The sequence below is a fragment of the Porites lutea genome, chromosome 4, assembly GCF_958299795.1.
Source record: "Porites lutea chromosome 4, jaPorLute2.1, whole genome shotgun sequence".
Classification (NCBI taxonomy): Eukaryota; Metazoa; Cnidaria; class Anthozoa; order Scleractinia; family Poritidae; genus Porites; species Porites lutea.
The window spans coordinates 4,773,039-4,785,538 of NC_133204.1; the positions used below are offsets into that span (position 1 = coordinate 4,773,039).

Here is a 12,500-nt window from a genome sequence, read left to right on the forward strand (position 1 = left end):
ATTATAAAACAGACCAAAACCCGGGAGAATGGTTTCAAGTATCAAACATCATACGTACATACGTACGTACATACATCATAAGGCACCTACACGTAATCATAAGTACCATTCAATAGTACCTTTTCAAGTTGTGATTGGCCTTTTCCTGCCCGCCCACAGATAATGGTTAGCTCACGCGCATGACATACTGACCCTTGGTTGACGGTTGAATTTGCTGCACATAACAACAACATCAACAAAAACAACATGATCATTTATTTTACTGGAGGACTTAAAACTGTGATCTATTAATATAAAGCCCTTCAGCAATCCAAGGCCGGGCGAACAAAATAAAGAATGAACATTATCGCAATTGTTTGACAGTTTGATCGACATGCAAAATATTGTTGTTGAACCAACTGGGCTTACGCTTCAAACAAAGACGCTATTTGATATTTGTTGCCCACGGCAAGTATAGCCTAGTGTATGACTTGGCGAAAGCAAGATAACAATCAACGATACCGCTAAGCGTGAAGTTAACACTCTACTAATGACTAAAATTTAAAAAAAAGTAAAAAGAGGAAGTAGAAATTATTTTTTGTTCAGAAAGAATTCACGAAAATAATTTACACAGCCGTATGAAACTAACTTTAGCGGTTGAATAACAACAAACTAAGATGGAAAAGCAAAAGAACTGTAGAATCAGGATTAGCAATAGCAAGGAACCATTGGGGAGAGATACACCGACATGTCTGATATATATGTTCTTAAATACCGTATTTATTCAAATAAGCGCAGAACCTCGAATTAGGGCCCACCTCGAATAAGCGCCCATCCTAATGGCAGAAAAAGGTAATAAGCGCCCACCACCACCCCACCCCCCTCCAACGATGTCGGACATTGTGAAGGCAGCACCAGAGAATTCACTAATTATTGACGTGAGCGACGATGAGATGGAAATTGAAATTGAACAAGTACTATTAAATAGGAGACTTTCCCGAAGACGGATTTTTATTCAGATTATTTAACTGAAACCTTGCTTGGTTACATCTTCGCGTTTTCTTATTTCCGTTTATTGTGCATGTTTTGTTGCAAAGTAAACATACCATATTACTGAAAATGGTGAAAATCTAATAAGCACGAAGCCTGCGATAAGCTCCCGCCTCGAATAAGCGCCCGCTCTCCAGGTCCAAAAATTTTAAATTTTTTGGGACCTGGGCGCTTGGAATAAATACAGTAAGACCATGTACTTTTCAAAGTGTAGAGAAAAGTCAGTAGAAGACCAAAAAAAATTTCTTGCTGTTCCGCTGACGGAATTCATTTTACAGGGCTCACTGACTTATTATTTTAAATTTTACGTTCTTATTGTTTCTTTAGGTTTATGATGTCAGCAAATTTCTCACACATCATCCAGGCGGCTCAGATGTCCTTTGCATGGCAGCAGGGAAAGAAGTTACTATCGTGTTTGAGACATATCATGCCTTCAGTGAAGTTGCCCCCAAGTAAGCTCTTGAAGTAGCTCTAGGCTCTCTTTACATACTTATTCGTTCCAGGCTGTTCTTGGACGTGTGTTCTCCTTAGTGCCCTTGCTTTAACAGTGCTGTGTCAGCGATACCTTTGAGTGAGGGGTCTCGGGTGTTTCTGCGATTTTTTTAGGCTTGTCATACACGAGTAGCTATGAAGTCAGCGTATTAGAAGACCCTTGTTATTGCCCGGCCGCACCTGAAAACGATAACTCTCCGTATTTCGAAGATTCCACGTTCAGTCTGTTTTCGAAGACGATTGTTTCCTTAAACCTCCTCAAAAGGGGCGAAAAGGGAAGACGCATAAAAAGGTATACCGTAAATGCTCGAATTAGCGCCCGGGCCGCTTATTTAATTTTCTAAGGCGAGAGGAGGGGGGGGGGGGGGGAGGCTTATTCGAAGTTTACGAGGAACTTAATAAAGTGAAGCAGCTATGTTCTCACATGGATATTTCTATTGAGGAAATGAGAAGCAAACCTGTGCGACTTTGAAAGGACGTTACTGTTTACACTATTATGAAATACTGTTCTTTTAATGAAATGTCACATTTCATTAAAAGAACAGTATAGATCGTATACGTCTCGTATATCGTACCGAGTACCGAAACTCATTTTTTCTTGGGGGGGATGGGGGCGCTTATTTGGAAGCTGGGCGCTAATTCGAGCATTTACGGTATGTGCATTCAAGCAAAAACGCTTTTAGTGTGGACAAGATAAAAACACCTCGGGCGAAAAAGCCTTTTCGACAAATCAAATTCCCGCCCATGGCGCTGGCACCGCAAGGTCATTGCGATGGGTTTTGATTCGCTTACTGGTCCGAGCACTTTTTCGCCGAGCAATCAGGGGTGAACATTTTCCCGGTCTAAGGGCGGGAACCATCAGGTCACATTTCGATTGGCTTGCTAGATAGGGAACATAAGTTGCCGGTTGACGAGAAGAATTACGACACCAGCCCTTAAGTTGAGAATGATGCTGACCAAAACCAACAGAATTGTGTTCTCTTGCTAGAGCCAAAGTAAATAATTAGTGGGCAATTATACCTTTCGTCCAGTAAGCCCAGCAGAACTTCAAACCTAGCACATGAAAAGCCTGCGAGAAGAGCAAGTTAAAATTCAAATTGTTTTGGGATCACTAAAAATGGTGTAAGTCAGATGGTATGTCCCCCATACCCTTGACTGACATGTTAAGGACAAAAATTCAACAATTATTGTGAGAGGGACCCAGCTTTGAGTCATTACAACGATCCATAGTATGGTAGGAAAGTTGAAGAACTGACACATTTAATTTTTCTTTCAACAGAACATTACAAAAGTACTATGTTGGTGATCTTGTTACCAATAAGTTTCCAACTTTCCCCGAACGTGGGTAAGCAGAACCGAGACAAAAATAAGGATGAAAGTACTTTTAGCAAATGTCAAATGAATGCTTGCAAAATTTTGAACTTCCTCATGGTTGACGAGACGAACTTCAATTCTGAAGGTCGGGGCTCACTTTGTTTTTTTGTTTTTCTAAGTAAAATGCTAAATTGAAGTTGCTTTATTGGACAAAAAACTTTTCTTCAAATTTATCTCCACCAAGGTGTACACCGTAATTTTTAGGGAGTTATTATAACTCCAAAAATGGAGTAAAAATTTTAGGTACAGGATAACCCCTTTTTTGGGGTTATTTTAACTCCTAATTTAACTCCGAATTTGGGGTCATTTTAACTCCTGAAAAAGAGTTCTTTTACTCCCAGTCTGGAGTTAAAATTACTCCGAAATGGGGTTACTTGTACTCCTTACATGGGTTGTTTTTACTCTTTTCGGAGTTAATTTAACTCTGAAAGTGGAGTAAAAATTTTAGGTACAGGATAACTCCTTTTTTGGGGTTATTTTAACTCCTCAATATCTGGGGTTACTTTTACTCCTGAAAAAGAGTTCTTTAAACTCCTTTTTGGAGTTAAAATAACTCCACGAAAAATAACTCCACTGTAAAGAGTTAAATTAGCCCCACTAGAGGAGTTATTATAACTCCCTGAAAATTACAGTGTGTAATGCTTGGATAGCCCTGTGTCCGAATGACTAACATCCCTCCACGATGCTTTGTGCGGTAGAAATCAGCTACGATCGCTCGAAATGCACTTAAGAATTTTTTCTTTGAAAGTAGCTATTTTTACAGTCAAATCAGTTACTGCACATCTCCCAAAAACGTAAACATAGAGTTATTCCCGGCCTTGTTTATAGTCATTTCCTGACATTGAAACACCGAAATAAGTCGGGCACCTTGCAACGGCCCAATCGATGCTTTACAGAGAGCAGCTGGATTATCTACTGACATTATTAGTTTAAAAACTGGATCCATTTTAAACCAGTTGTAGTTATAATGTTTAATTTTATTTGGAGATGCGTACAGCTCGGCAAGTTCTTTAGCGTTAAAATGCGTTTATTGCAGGGCCTTTTACAACACAATGAGAGAGAAGGTAAAGAATTATTTCAAGGAAACAAAACAGGTAAGCTGAGTATAAACATGAATCTAGAAATATTGAACAGCATATACAACCAGATCGACTTGTATTCTACAATTTACTAGGATAGAGTAATATCCAGAGCCTGGGTGTTCCATGAAGTATACGTACAAGAGCAATAATTGAGCCGAGAAAGTCGCCTTTATTTCGTCAACCCTGCCCTCCACTGCCTTTTTCATATCCAGTCTCCCTACCCACACAGTCAAGCAACCTGATTGCCTAAAACCACAGCGCTTGCGCGCATGCTCTGATTGTCTAACCATGAGCGAGTTGACTAGGCGAGTCAAAGTGGGTATATATTGCTCGCCTAGCCGGGTCACCCTTTACGTAAACGGTTCGCCAAGTTTTGTATGGAAACATAAAAGACGTTGGCTCCCCCAGGATCCGCTCGGATAGGTGGTTGACCTTTTTGCCCGAGCCAACTTTTCTCCAAATACATGGGGCTTTAGCTGAAGAGGGTGCCTATAGGGTTAGCAGTTAACTGATATTTGACCAAAAAAAAAACAGTATTCAACTAACAATTGGCCAAAAAATTAGTAGTTAACTGAGAAATGAAAAATTAACAGTTAAGTGACATTCTATTAATACAATCGTTGATGTTACCGAAAGCAACATAGTTTTGCAACAAGAAATACTATTTTCTGCCTTTTTTCTGTCCAGCTGATCACCCAGTGGCACATTAACTGATACTATGTGCGAAAAGCACCAAATTAGTCGTTAACTGAGAATTGAGTACTCCCATTAGCACCCTCACTGAAGTATTCTGTTTCAACAGGATCCCAAAAGCTCACCATGGATGTGGTTAAGATTCATTATTATGCCATCGATAGCGGTTACCATGTATCTTGCACAGGTTAGTTCATTTCCCAGTTCCCAAACGAGGCCTTCTTTTAACGTTGCAAAGTTTGCTTGTTTGTTTATTTTGAAAAGAGGTTTCCGTTCAAAGTCAAGAAGCTTTTATGAGATAGTGTAAGGTAAAGGCTCATACAGACGGTACAAAATCTGACGCAAAAATATATATTGTTCACAGCAAAATGAAGCGTAACGATGCGGTAGGGCTATATTTAAAAGGCCGTTAGTTTGTCCCAGAACATGCGCGCTCAAAGATACGTGTGAATCAAAAATAACCAAGTTAAAATTTGCTAAGGAAAAAAAAGAGTTAAAATGAAAACTCTAGCCTGAAAAAATACAGCCGTTTCTCCTTGCTCCCCGCCGCTAAAGACGTTTCGCTACGTCCCTAGCTGAGAGGAGCAAGGAGAAACCAAGTTGTATTCATAGGCTATTGAAACTCAAGCCATAGGCTTTTATCGAAAAAAAAAAAAACATCACTGTAGTCCTGCATCGAATGTTCCCGCTGGCTGTATTTTTTTTGTTGTTTTTGAAATTTTGGTCCGATCGGCATCACTGATGCATGCATGGTCGACAGCGACACTTTTTAACGTCAGTTTCACACGAAAAACCGTCGACACTTGTTTGTTCACAGTCCCAAAGAAAAAAATAATTACAAATGGACAAGACTTTTACCGGGGGGGAGGGTACTCCCGTATATAAACCATATAGGTATGGTCCGTACCATCGGGTAGGGTTTTTGCGCCGTTTTGGTCTGAAAACGGGTATACACTTTTCCCATTTTGGTCTAGAATCGGGTATGGTTTTCGATGGAACTATGGAGTGTATGAACGTATTTATCTTTTCACTTCCAAATGAGTAAGAAAGGAAGAGAAATATGCGTATTCGAAATGGATTTGGATAATTTTCTTGTTAGCGCTCTAATCTAAGTGATGATAACATAATTTCTGCCTAAAGGCGTAGGTCTGAAAACGAGTATTGGTTCTAGTAAGAGTTCTTGTTTGAAATCGGGTGTAGAAAACCACATTTTTTGGTCTGAAATCGGGTCAGGATTTGAAGAACCGGGCGGCACACCCTCACCAAGAATTCCCTGGAGTACCCCCCGGGGACTTTTAAAAGTAACTTTTATGAATTACTTCACTTTCTAAATTCATTGTAGTCTTCTTTTGTTCCATTCTGGTTCCATTCCTGTATAGATGTTCTGGTTGATCGACAATTTTTTTCTTTCCTGTGTTGCGACCTCACTTATGGGATGGTTCTCGGCTCAAACAGCAATGCACAATGTTCACGATGCAAGGTAAACTGCAAGTTAATCTTTTCTTCTATATTAAAAAAAAAAACAACAACAAAAACAGCGCCCACGGTTGACCCACTAGCCAAGTAACCCTCAATGATGAAGATACTCGTTTTAGATCAGACTAAATATTTTATGATGCCGAGTTTAGAAAACCTATAATATGTTGCATTTGTAAGACCTGGTAAAAAAAACTGTCACTTTTGGTAATTAGTGATTTTGACCACCAAGATAGAGGAAAAAGGCAAAGGAAAAAACAACACAAAGAAATAATCACACAGCCTGGTTGAAATCTGCTTTGTATTTTTGCTTATCTCGTGGGGTAGGGGAGGGGGTAGGCGGAGGTTTACACAAAGTATGCAGTCTATCTTTAGATGTGTCGCTCTTTACTATCGAATCTTATTGTTTTTCATCAGCCACTTTGCCGTGACAAGCAATCCCATTATGTGGAGAGTGGTTGGTCATATTCATGACTTCTTAATAGGAGCGTCTTACCACGTTTGGGTTTATCAGGTAAACTGTATTGCTCGCGATAGACGCACAAAATTGAGTGGCTTGTCAGCACAAGGGGTTGCTTTACACAAGACCAAAACAAGAACTAAGCACATATACCACCAACCTCCACTGCTTGACCATATTACGCATGCGCCAGCCTAAAATGATAAGATGCGCAGTAACAGTAAGCTTTCACTCGGTTTTGGGCTCATCAGCAGTGTCATGATCGGCAGGCCCCGTACAAGGCAAGGTGCAAAGATTTTGATTAATCGCATACTCACCGCACGCCATGTGGTAGCTGTTGGCTGAAAACTGCAAAGCGATTACATATATTACGCAACAACGATGCAAACATAAGCAAAAGCAGTGCGCACGCATCGACCACAGACGCTATAATACACTGTATTTCGTAAGTTACACATTTTATGAAATACCTGTTACCTCGCCAAAAGCTGAAACCTACCTATCACAACAATGAATATAATAAAATGTTGGTTAATCGAAAAATAAAAAGAATTGCTATTGTCGAATTTTAACAGTAGAATGTTTCAAACTTTTAAGTACGGTCAATATAGGAATTCAGCATTTCGAGGTTTTTATTTTTAGCACATCTTTGGTCATCACCCTTACACCAACATCGATGGTTTTGATCCTGATATCAGCACAGCCAAACATGTGAGTGGCTTCTTTTATTTTACAGTTAGTAAAGTAAGCGTCCGGGTGGTTTTATCAACAAAAATGGACACCTTCCAAAAACTTGCACTTGGTGTTAGTCCCTGCCCTTGTTGAGTCTTTTCTACAGGCCCTAATAGCGCTATTCACTGGATAAATCAAAATCTACAGGATATCCCTCTGGATAGCAATTTATCCGGTGGATAGCACTATTCACTGGATAAATCACAATCTACAGGATAGCCCTCTGGATAGCAATTTATCCGGTGGATAGCGCTATTCACTGGATAAATCACAATCTACAGGATATCCCTCCGGATAGAAATTTATCCGGTGGATAGCGCTATTCACTGGATAAATCACAATCTACAGGATATCCCTCTAGATAGCAATTTATCCGGTGGATAGCGCTATCCAACTTTTTGAACGACCGGCGCCTGGTGTACAACTCTCTTAGAAGGATACAAAGTGGCGGTCTTAGCGGTGTCAACCTTTAAAAGAATCGACCCCACTTTTTTTGCTTGGATCGATTGTGTAGTTCAGTGCTAGTATCTTAGAAATGTATCCATCATTAATAGTCTCTTTTATTTCCTCGTTATTTTTTTCACATTACGCAGTCCCTTAATGATTTTCTGCTTCTCGTAGAAGCCAGACATGAGACGGATTAAATGGGATCAAAATTGGCTTCCTCGATACTTTTACCAGCATATCTACATGCCACTGATTTACTGCTTGGTAAGTATATATTTCTTAGCCTGTTCTAGGCGCTCAGATTGTGGGGACCCTGCAAAGAGCGTGTGAGCAGGAAAATTAGTGAGAGGGTGAGGTAGGGGTTGAGAGCAAAGGAACCCTCTTTCATCTCTTTCTTCTAAATTTTTCCCGCTCTCTACTATCGTAACACCTTGAACAGGCTAAACTTTGTTAATGTCGCGTGCAACGAGTAAGAATCGGTATAAAGAGACAATAGTAGGGACTCACCTAGGAAGTGAACGTTCTATTTATTTGTTTGCATAACTCTTTTGCTAGACTTTCTTAGAAGGCATGGTCAGTTAGTTTTATGCCCTCAGTTTAATCAAGTTGATATTTTTCGTTCATTTTAAACTTACAGCTAGGTTTGAAAACCAGGTCTCAGGATATTGCAACTCTGTTCATTTACAAGAAAAATAGTAAGTTCAATTTAGATATTTGGTGACGGAGGTTTTAGAAAAACCACTGAGAATAACTGAAAATTAACGATCACAGTAATGAATGACGGTTTCGATGACTCCATGTCATCATTTTCAAGTTCGTGTAGCTCACGGAATTAAGAACTACACGAATTTGAAAGTGATGACCGACATGTAGTCATCGAAACGTCATTCATTGCTATCGCTAATTTTTCTTCTCAATTAGATATTTAAATGTGAAATACGTTTTTCGGCATTAAGCAGAGATTTTACACGCATTTATATTACATACGGTTGTGTATCGATTACATCGCACCCAACTTTACGGTCTTAGACCAACTTTGCAACTTAACAAATTTACCCACACCTCTCCCGTTACGTCATTTCAGTACCAAACATTTTCTCCACACCATAATTCTTAAAATATTTTGTTTGTATCACCCCATGTAAAGAGAATGTAGATATCGAAATCCTGGAAATTTCTGATAGTCGCGGAGTTTACCTGGTGGAATCCAGAATACTGGGCTTTGGAATCCTAAATACAGCCAATGGAATCCGGAATCCCACAGATGATTGAAATCCGGAATGGAATCCACAATTCCACTAATGGTTGGAATCCGGAATCCAAGATTCACTGACAAAGAATACGGAATCCACGGCCTGGGACGGTCTTAGATTCGCGGAATCCACGGCCTGGGACAGTCTTAGATTAGCGGAATTACGGCGTGGGACGGTCTTAGGTTTGCAGAACCACGGCGTGGGACGGTCTTAGCTTCCCTTCCTTGGGCAATTCAAAATTTTTCAATTTCGTGTCGAATAGGCCACTTCCGAGTTCCAAAAACCCTCACTTTCAAAATGAGGTAATCGCAGCTCTTGTTTTACGAACAATAGAGAAACTTTCTTTAATTCAACTATGAAAGAAAGAAAGAGAAATCTGCCAATTTGAAATGTGTTTAAAGAATTGTTTTGTTGGTATTCGAATATATCTAAGTAATGATCAGCCTATATATGCCAGGTCTGAAAACGGGTATCGATTTTAGAGGTCAGGTCTGAAGTTATAAATCGTTCTATCAAGGGAAATTAAAGATGCATGCTACTTCTGTTAGACGAATTAAGTTAAATACTTACCTTTTCAGAAGTGTATTTTATTAATTTTAAGATTTCCTTCAGGGATTTATCTTTACTTTTAGCGGTTAGTTTTACTGTTCTAGTTCGTTTTATTATAATTGATATTCCACTGGCACGCGCACTTTTGTTGGTCTGAAAAATTTACTGTGAGCACAAGGAAATTTTTACTCCAAATTGTACTCGGAATGATGTGATTACCTATACTTATCTGTCAATGCTCTTTCCAGGCACCGTAACTTTGAATCTGCCCTCTACCTCTCACATGGTGGTGTTTATTGCTGGCAAGCTCTTCTTTTTGTTTCATAAAATCTTGCTACCTGCGATGTGGCTCGGGGTTTGGAAAATGGTAAGCTGAGTCATTTTACTGACAGTATAACTCAGACTATACGGGTAGTAAAATAGTACTAACTAGTAATACTAATAGTATACTACCAGCTCCAAAAACCCTCAGGTTCAAAATGAGGTCAATTGCAAGTGCACAACCTTTCTTGTGGAAAGGAGTTTTATTTGCATGAGAATGAAAAATCGTTTCCTTATCAAAGGCTGAGAACTTAATATTTTTATACAGAGAACCGGGGGAACTCGCAAAAAACCTGTTCCAGGCTCCGAGATAGTCGGATCCGCTGAATTGAGAAAGCGCGAACTTGAGGGGTTATGGCCGCGCGATTGTGGCTGATCTGTAAGGTAGAGAGTCACATACTGGATAATTGTTGATACTATACCGGATAGCTAATAAACTGTAATGTCTTAACGCTGATGCGGATAACAAAAAAAGAAATGTTAGGGATTAGTAAGGTGAATATGAGCGGCAGTGAAAACGAAAAGTGTGCACTGGAACCCAAGCACCCGCGAGCTCTGATATTCTTTCCTTTGGAATACAAGCTGTTTCTAACTTTCTCTCGTTTCTCTTTTTTGGTTTAGATTGTCCTTTTCAGCATTTGCGAGATGGTAGGAAGCTACTGGATGGCCCTTACATTCCAGGCCTCACATGTTATAAGCGAGGTTTGTTACGTTGAAAAGTGATTACAATGGAGCTTATCTTGTGATGGGCCTTTACTGATATTAAGAGTTAGAAAACTGCATTAAATTTTGCTTAATATATTATGCAATATTCTGTGAAATCTAAGTGTACAGAAAGAGTTTCCGAGTTGCCCAAAAGTTGGGGAAAGGCTAGATCTGGAAAGGCAAAGTATTTTTAGCTACTCAAGGGCGGACGCGGAAACTAAAATGAATTGTATTTGGCTAATTTCTATTATTAAAAACCTCTATTAAGCGGACACCGGACTGAATAGTAGTATTGGATTAAATCCTTAAAATACGGACTGTAGTCGATTAATAAAGGTAAATCAATACATTTAGCTGTTAAAAAACTGTAGATAAGACCGATATCCGGCAGTATGATGATTGTCATCAGCAATCAAATTTCACCTAAAAGTCTTGTACAAAGTACAGCACAGCTTCCTTAACAAAATGGATCCGAGCTTTATTACCACAGTAAAGAGTAACAGTTGAAAAATTATCGTTAACAAACGTTGCGCAATTTTTAGAAACCTCTATTAAGCGGTCACTTTGGAAGGTCTCGAAGGTGTCCTCTTAATAGAGGTTTCGCTGTATTTCTCTTAAGGATAGAAACTGTTGAACTGAACAAAGTAAAGGCTCTCTATCCGATCAAAATAACAGTCGTTGGATTTGATATCGGCAAATCAGGTGAAAGCCTCCTTTATCGCCCTTAGAGGCCACACCCATTGCGCTCTTTTGCCATCAAAACAGTTGGCGCATTAAGAATTTGAATTACGATCTACTAGCATAAAGATAAAATCTTTATCAATTTGGCACACAGCTTTAAATAATTTTAAGATGTTCTTATATACATATTATCATATAAACCGGGATGGCTTCGACGTTGCAGTCCCTACTATTGTGCTGTATGTGTCTGAGTATGTAGTACTGAAGCCCCGTGCAAATGGACGCAACGTTGTTGGCCTACAACTCCCAATATTGTTGGAGGTAACATGTTGCGTCCGTTTGCACACCCTGTTGCATGTTGTTGGATGTTGTTGCATGTTGTTGCGCAAAGTTTGAAACCGGTCAAACTTTTCAGCCAACAACTCCCAACATTTCTTTTGTTCCGTGATCGCCGAAGCGTAGCGTAACAATGTTGGATCCGTTTGCACAGCTCTTCCAACATTGTTGGGGCCACGCAAACTCATTACGCATGGATTACAAAGACTTATGGGTTGTATTCTTCCCACGATGCACTGCAGGTCCCAACATTGTTGGGAGTTGTTGCATCCGTTTGCACTCCTGCCAACACTCACGCAACAACTCCCAACATTGTTGGCGCAACAATGTTGGGATTTGTTGCACCCCGTTTTCACGCAGCCTGAGATCAATCTAGTACAATTTCTATATAAATTTATAACCTGTGGCTATACAAGAACGTCGCCTGTCAAATTTCTGGGTCTTTCGACAGACTGATTCGACGACCCATATTTTTTTCCATGTTCAGGCCATAATAAATATCAATTTTTTTCTCATTTAGCCTGTCCAATTTGTTTTTTCTTTTCTTAACTAACTTGTTCAGTTTTGTTCTTGCGATTTTCCACAGGTTGACTGGCCGCTGCCTGATGAGAATGGCAACATCAACCGTGATTGGTAAACATAACATTTCCGTACAAAAGTCTTTTTGCGCACCAAATCATGGCTTGTTCATCAACTTATGACCATTATTCGCAGGTTTTTTCACGAAGAGTATTCTTGTGTGTTTTTTTTTGTTTCAGGGCAGAGCTTCAGATTGAGACGACCCAGGACTATGCGACAGACAGTTGGTTCTTGAATGTTTTTACAGGTTCGTTTAGTTAGCAGGAAATGCCCACAGGACTTTTCACATTT

General features: G+C 39.7%; 1 protein-coding gene across 1 annotated transcript in view; it reads left to right on the top strand.

Moving 5' to 3' along the window:
* The window catches only part of LOC140935359 (uncharacterized), a 17,529-nt gene that overhangs the window by 1,209 nt on the left and 3,820 nt on the right, over positions 1 to 12,500 (top strand). The window contains exons 2-14 of the mRNA XM_073384911.1: positions 1,357 to 1,481; positions 2,801 to 2,866; positions 3,932 to 3,989; positions 4,780 to 4,857; positions 6,050 to 6,150; positions 6,564 to 6,660; positions 7,249 to 7,317; positions 7,960 to 8,049; positions 8,423 to 8,480; positions 9,836 to 9,954; positions 10,530 to 10,610; positions 12,217 to 12,263; positions 12,389 to 12,456. Of these exons, the coding sequence (XP_073241012.1) occupies positions 1,357 to 1,481; positions 2,801 to 2,866; positions 3,932 to 3,989; positions 4,780 to 4,857; positions 6,050 to 6,150; positions 6,564 to 6,660; positions 7,249 to 7,317; positions 7,960 to 8,049; positions 8,423 to 8,480; positions 9,836 to 9,954; positions 10,530 to 10,610; positions 12,217 to 12,263; positions 12,389 to 12,456 (1,057 nt within the window). The remainder of the gene's footprint in view (positions 1 to 1,356; positions 1,482 to 2,800; positions 2,867 to 3,931; positions 3,990 to 4,779; positions 4,858 to 6,049; positions 6,151 to 6,563; positions 6,661 to 7,248; positions 7,318 to 7,959; positions 8,050 to 8,422; positions 8,481 to 9,835; positions 9,955 to 10,529; positions 10,611 to 12,216; positions 12,264 to 12,388; positions 12,457 to 12,500) is intronic.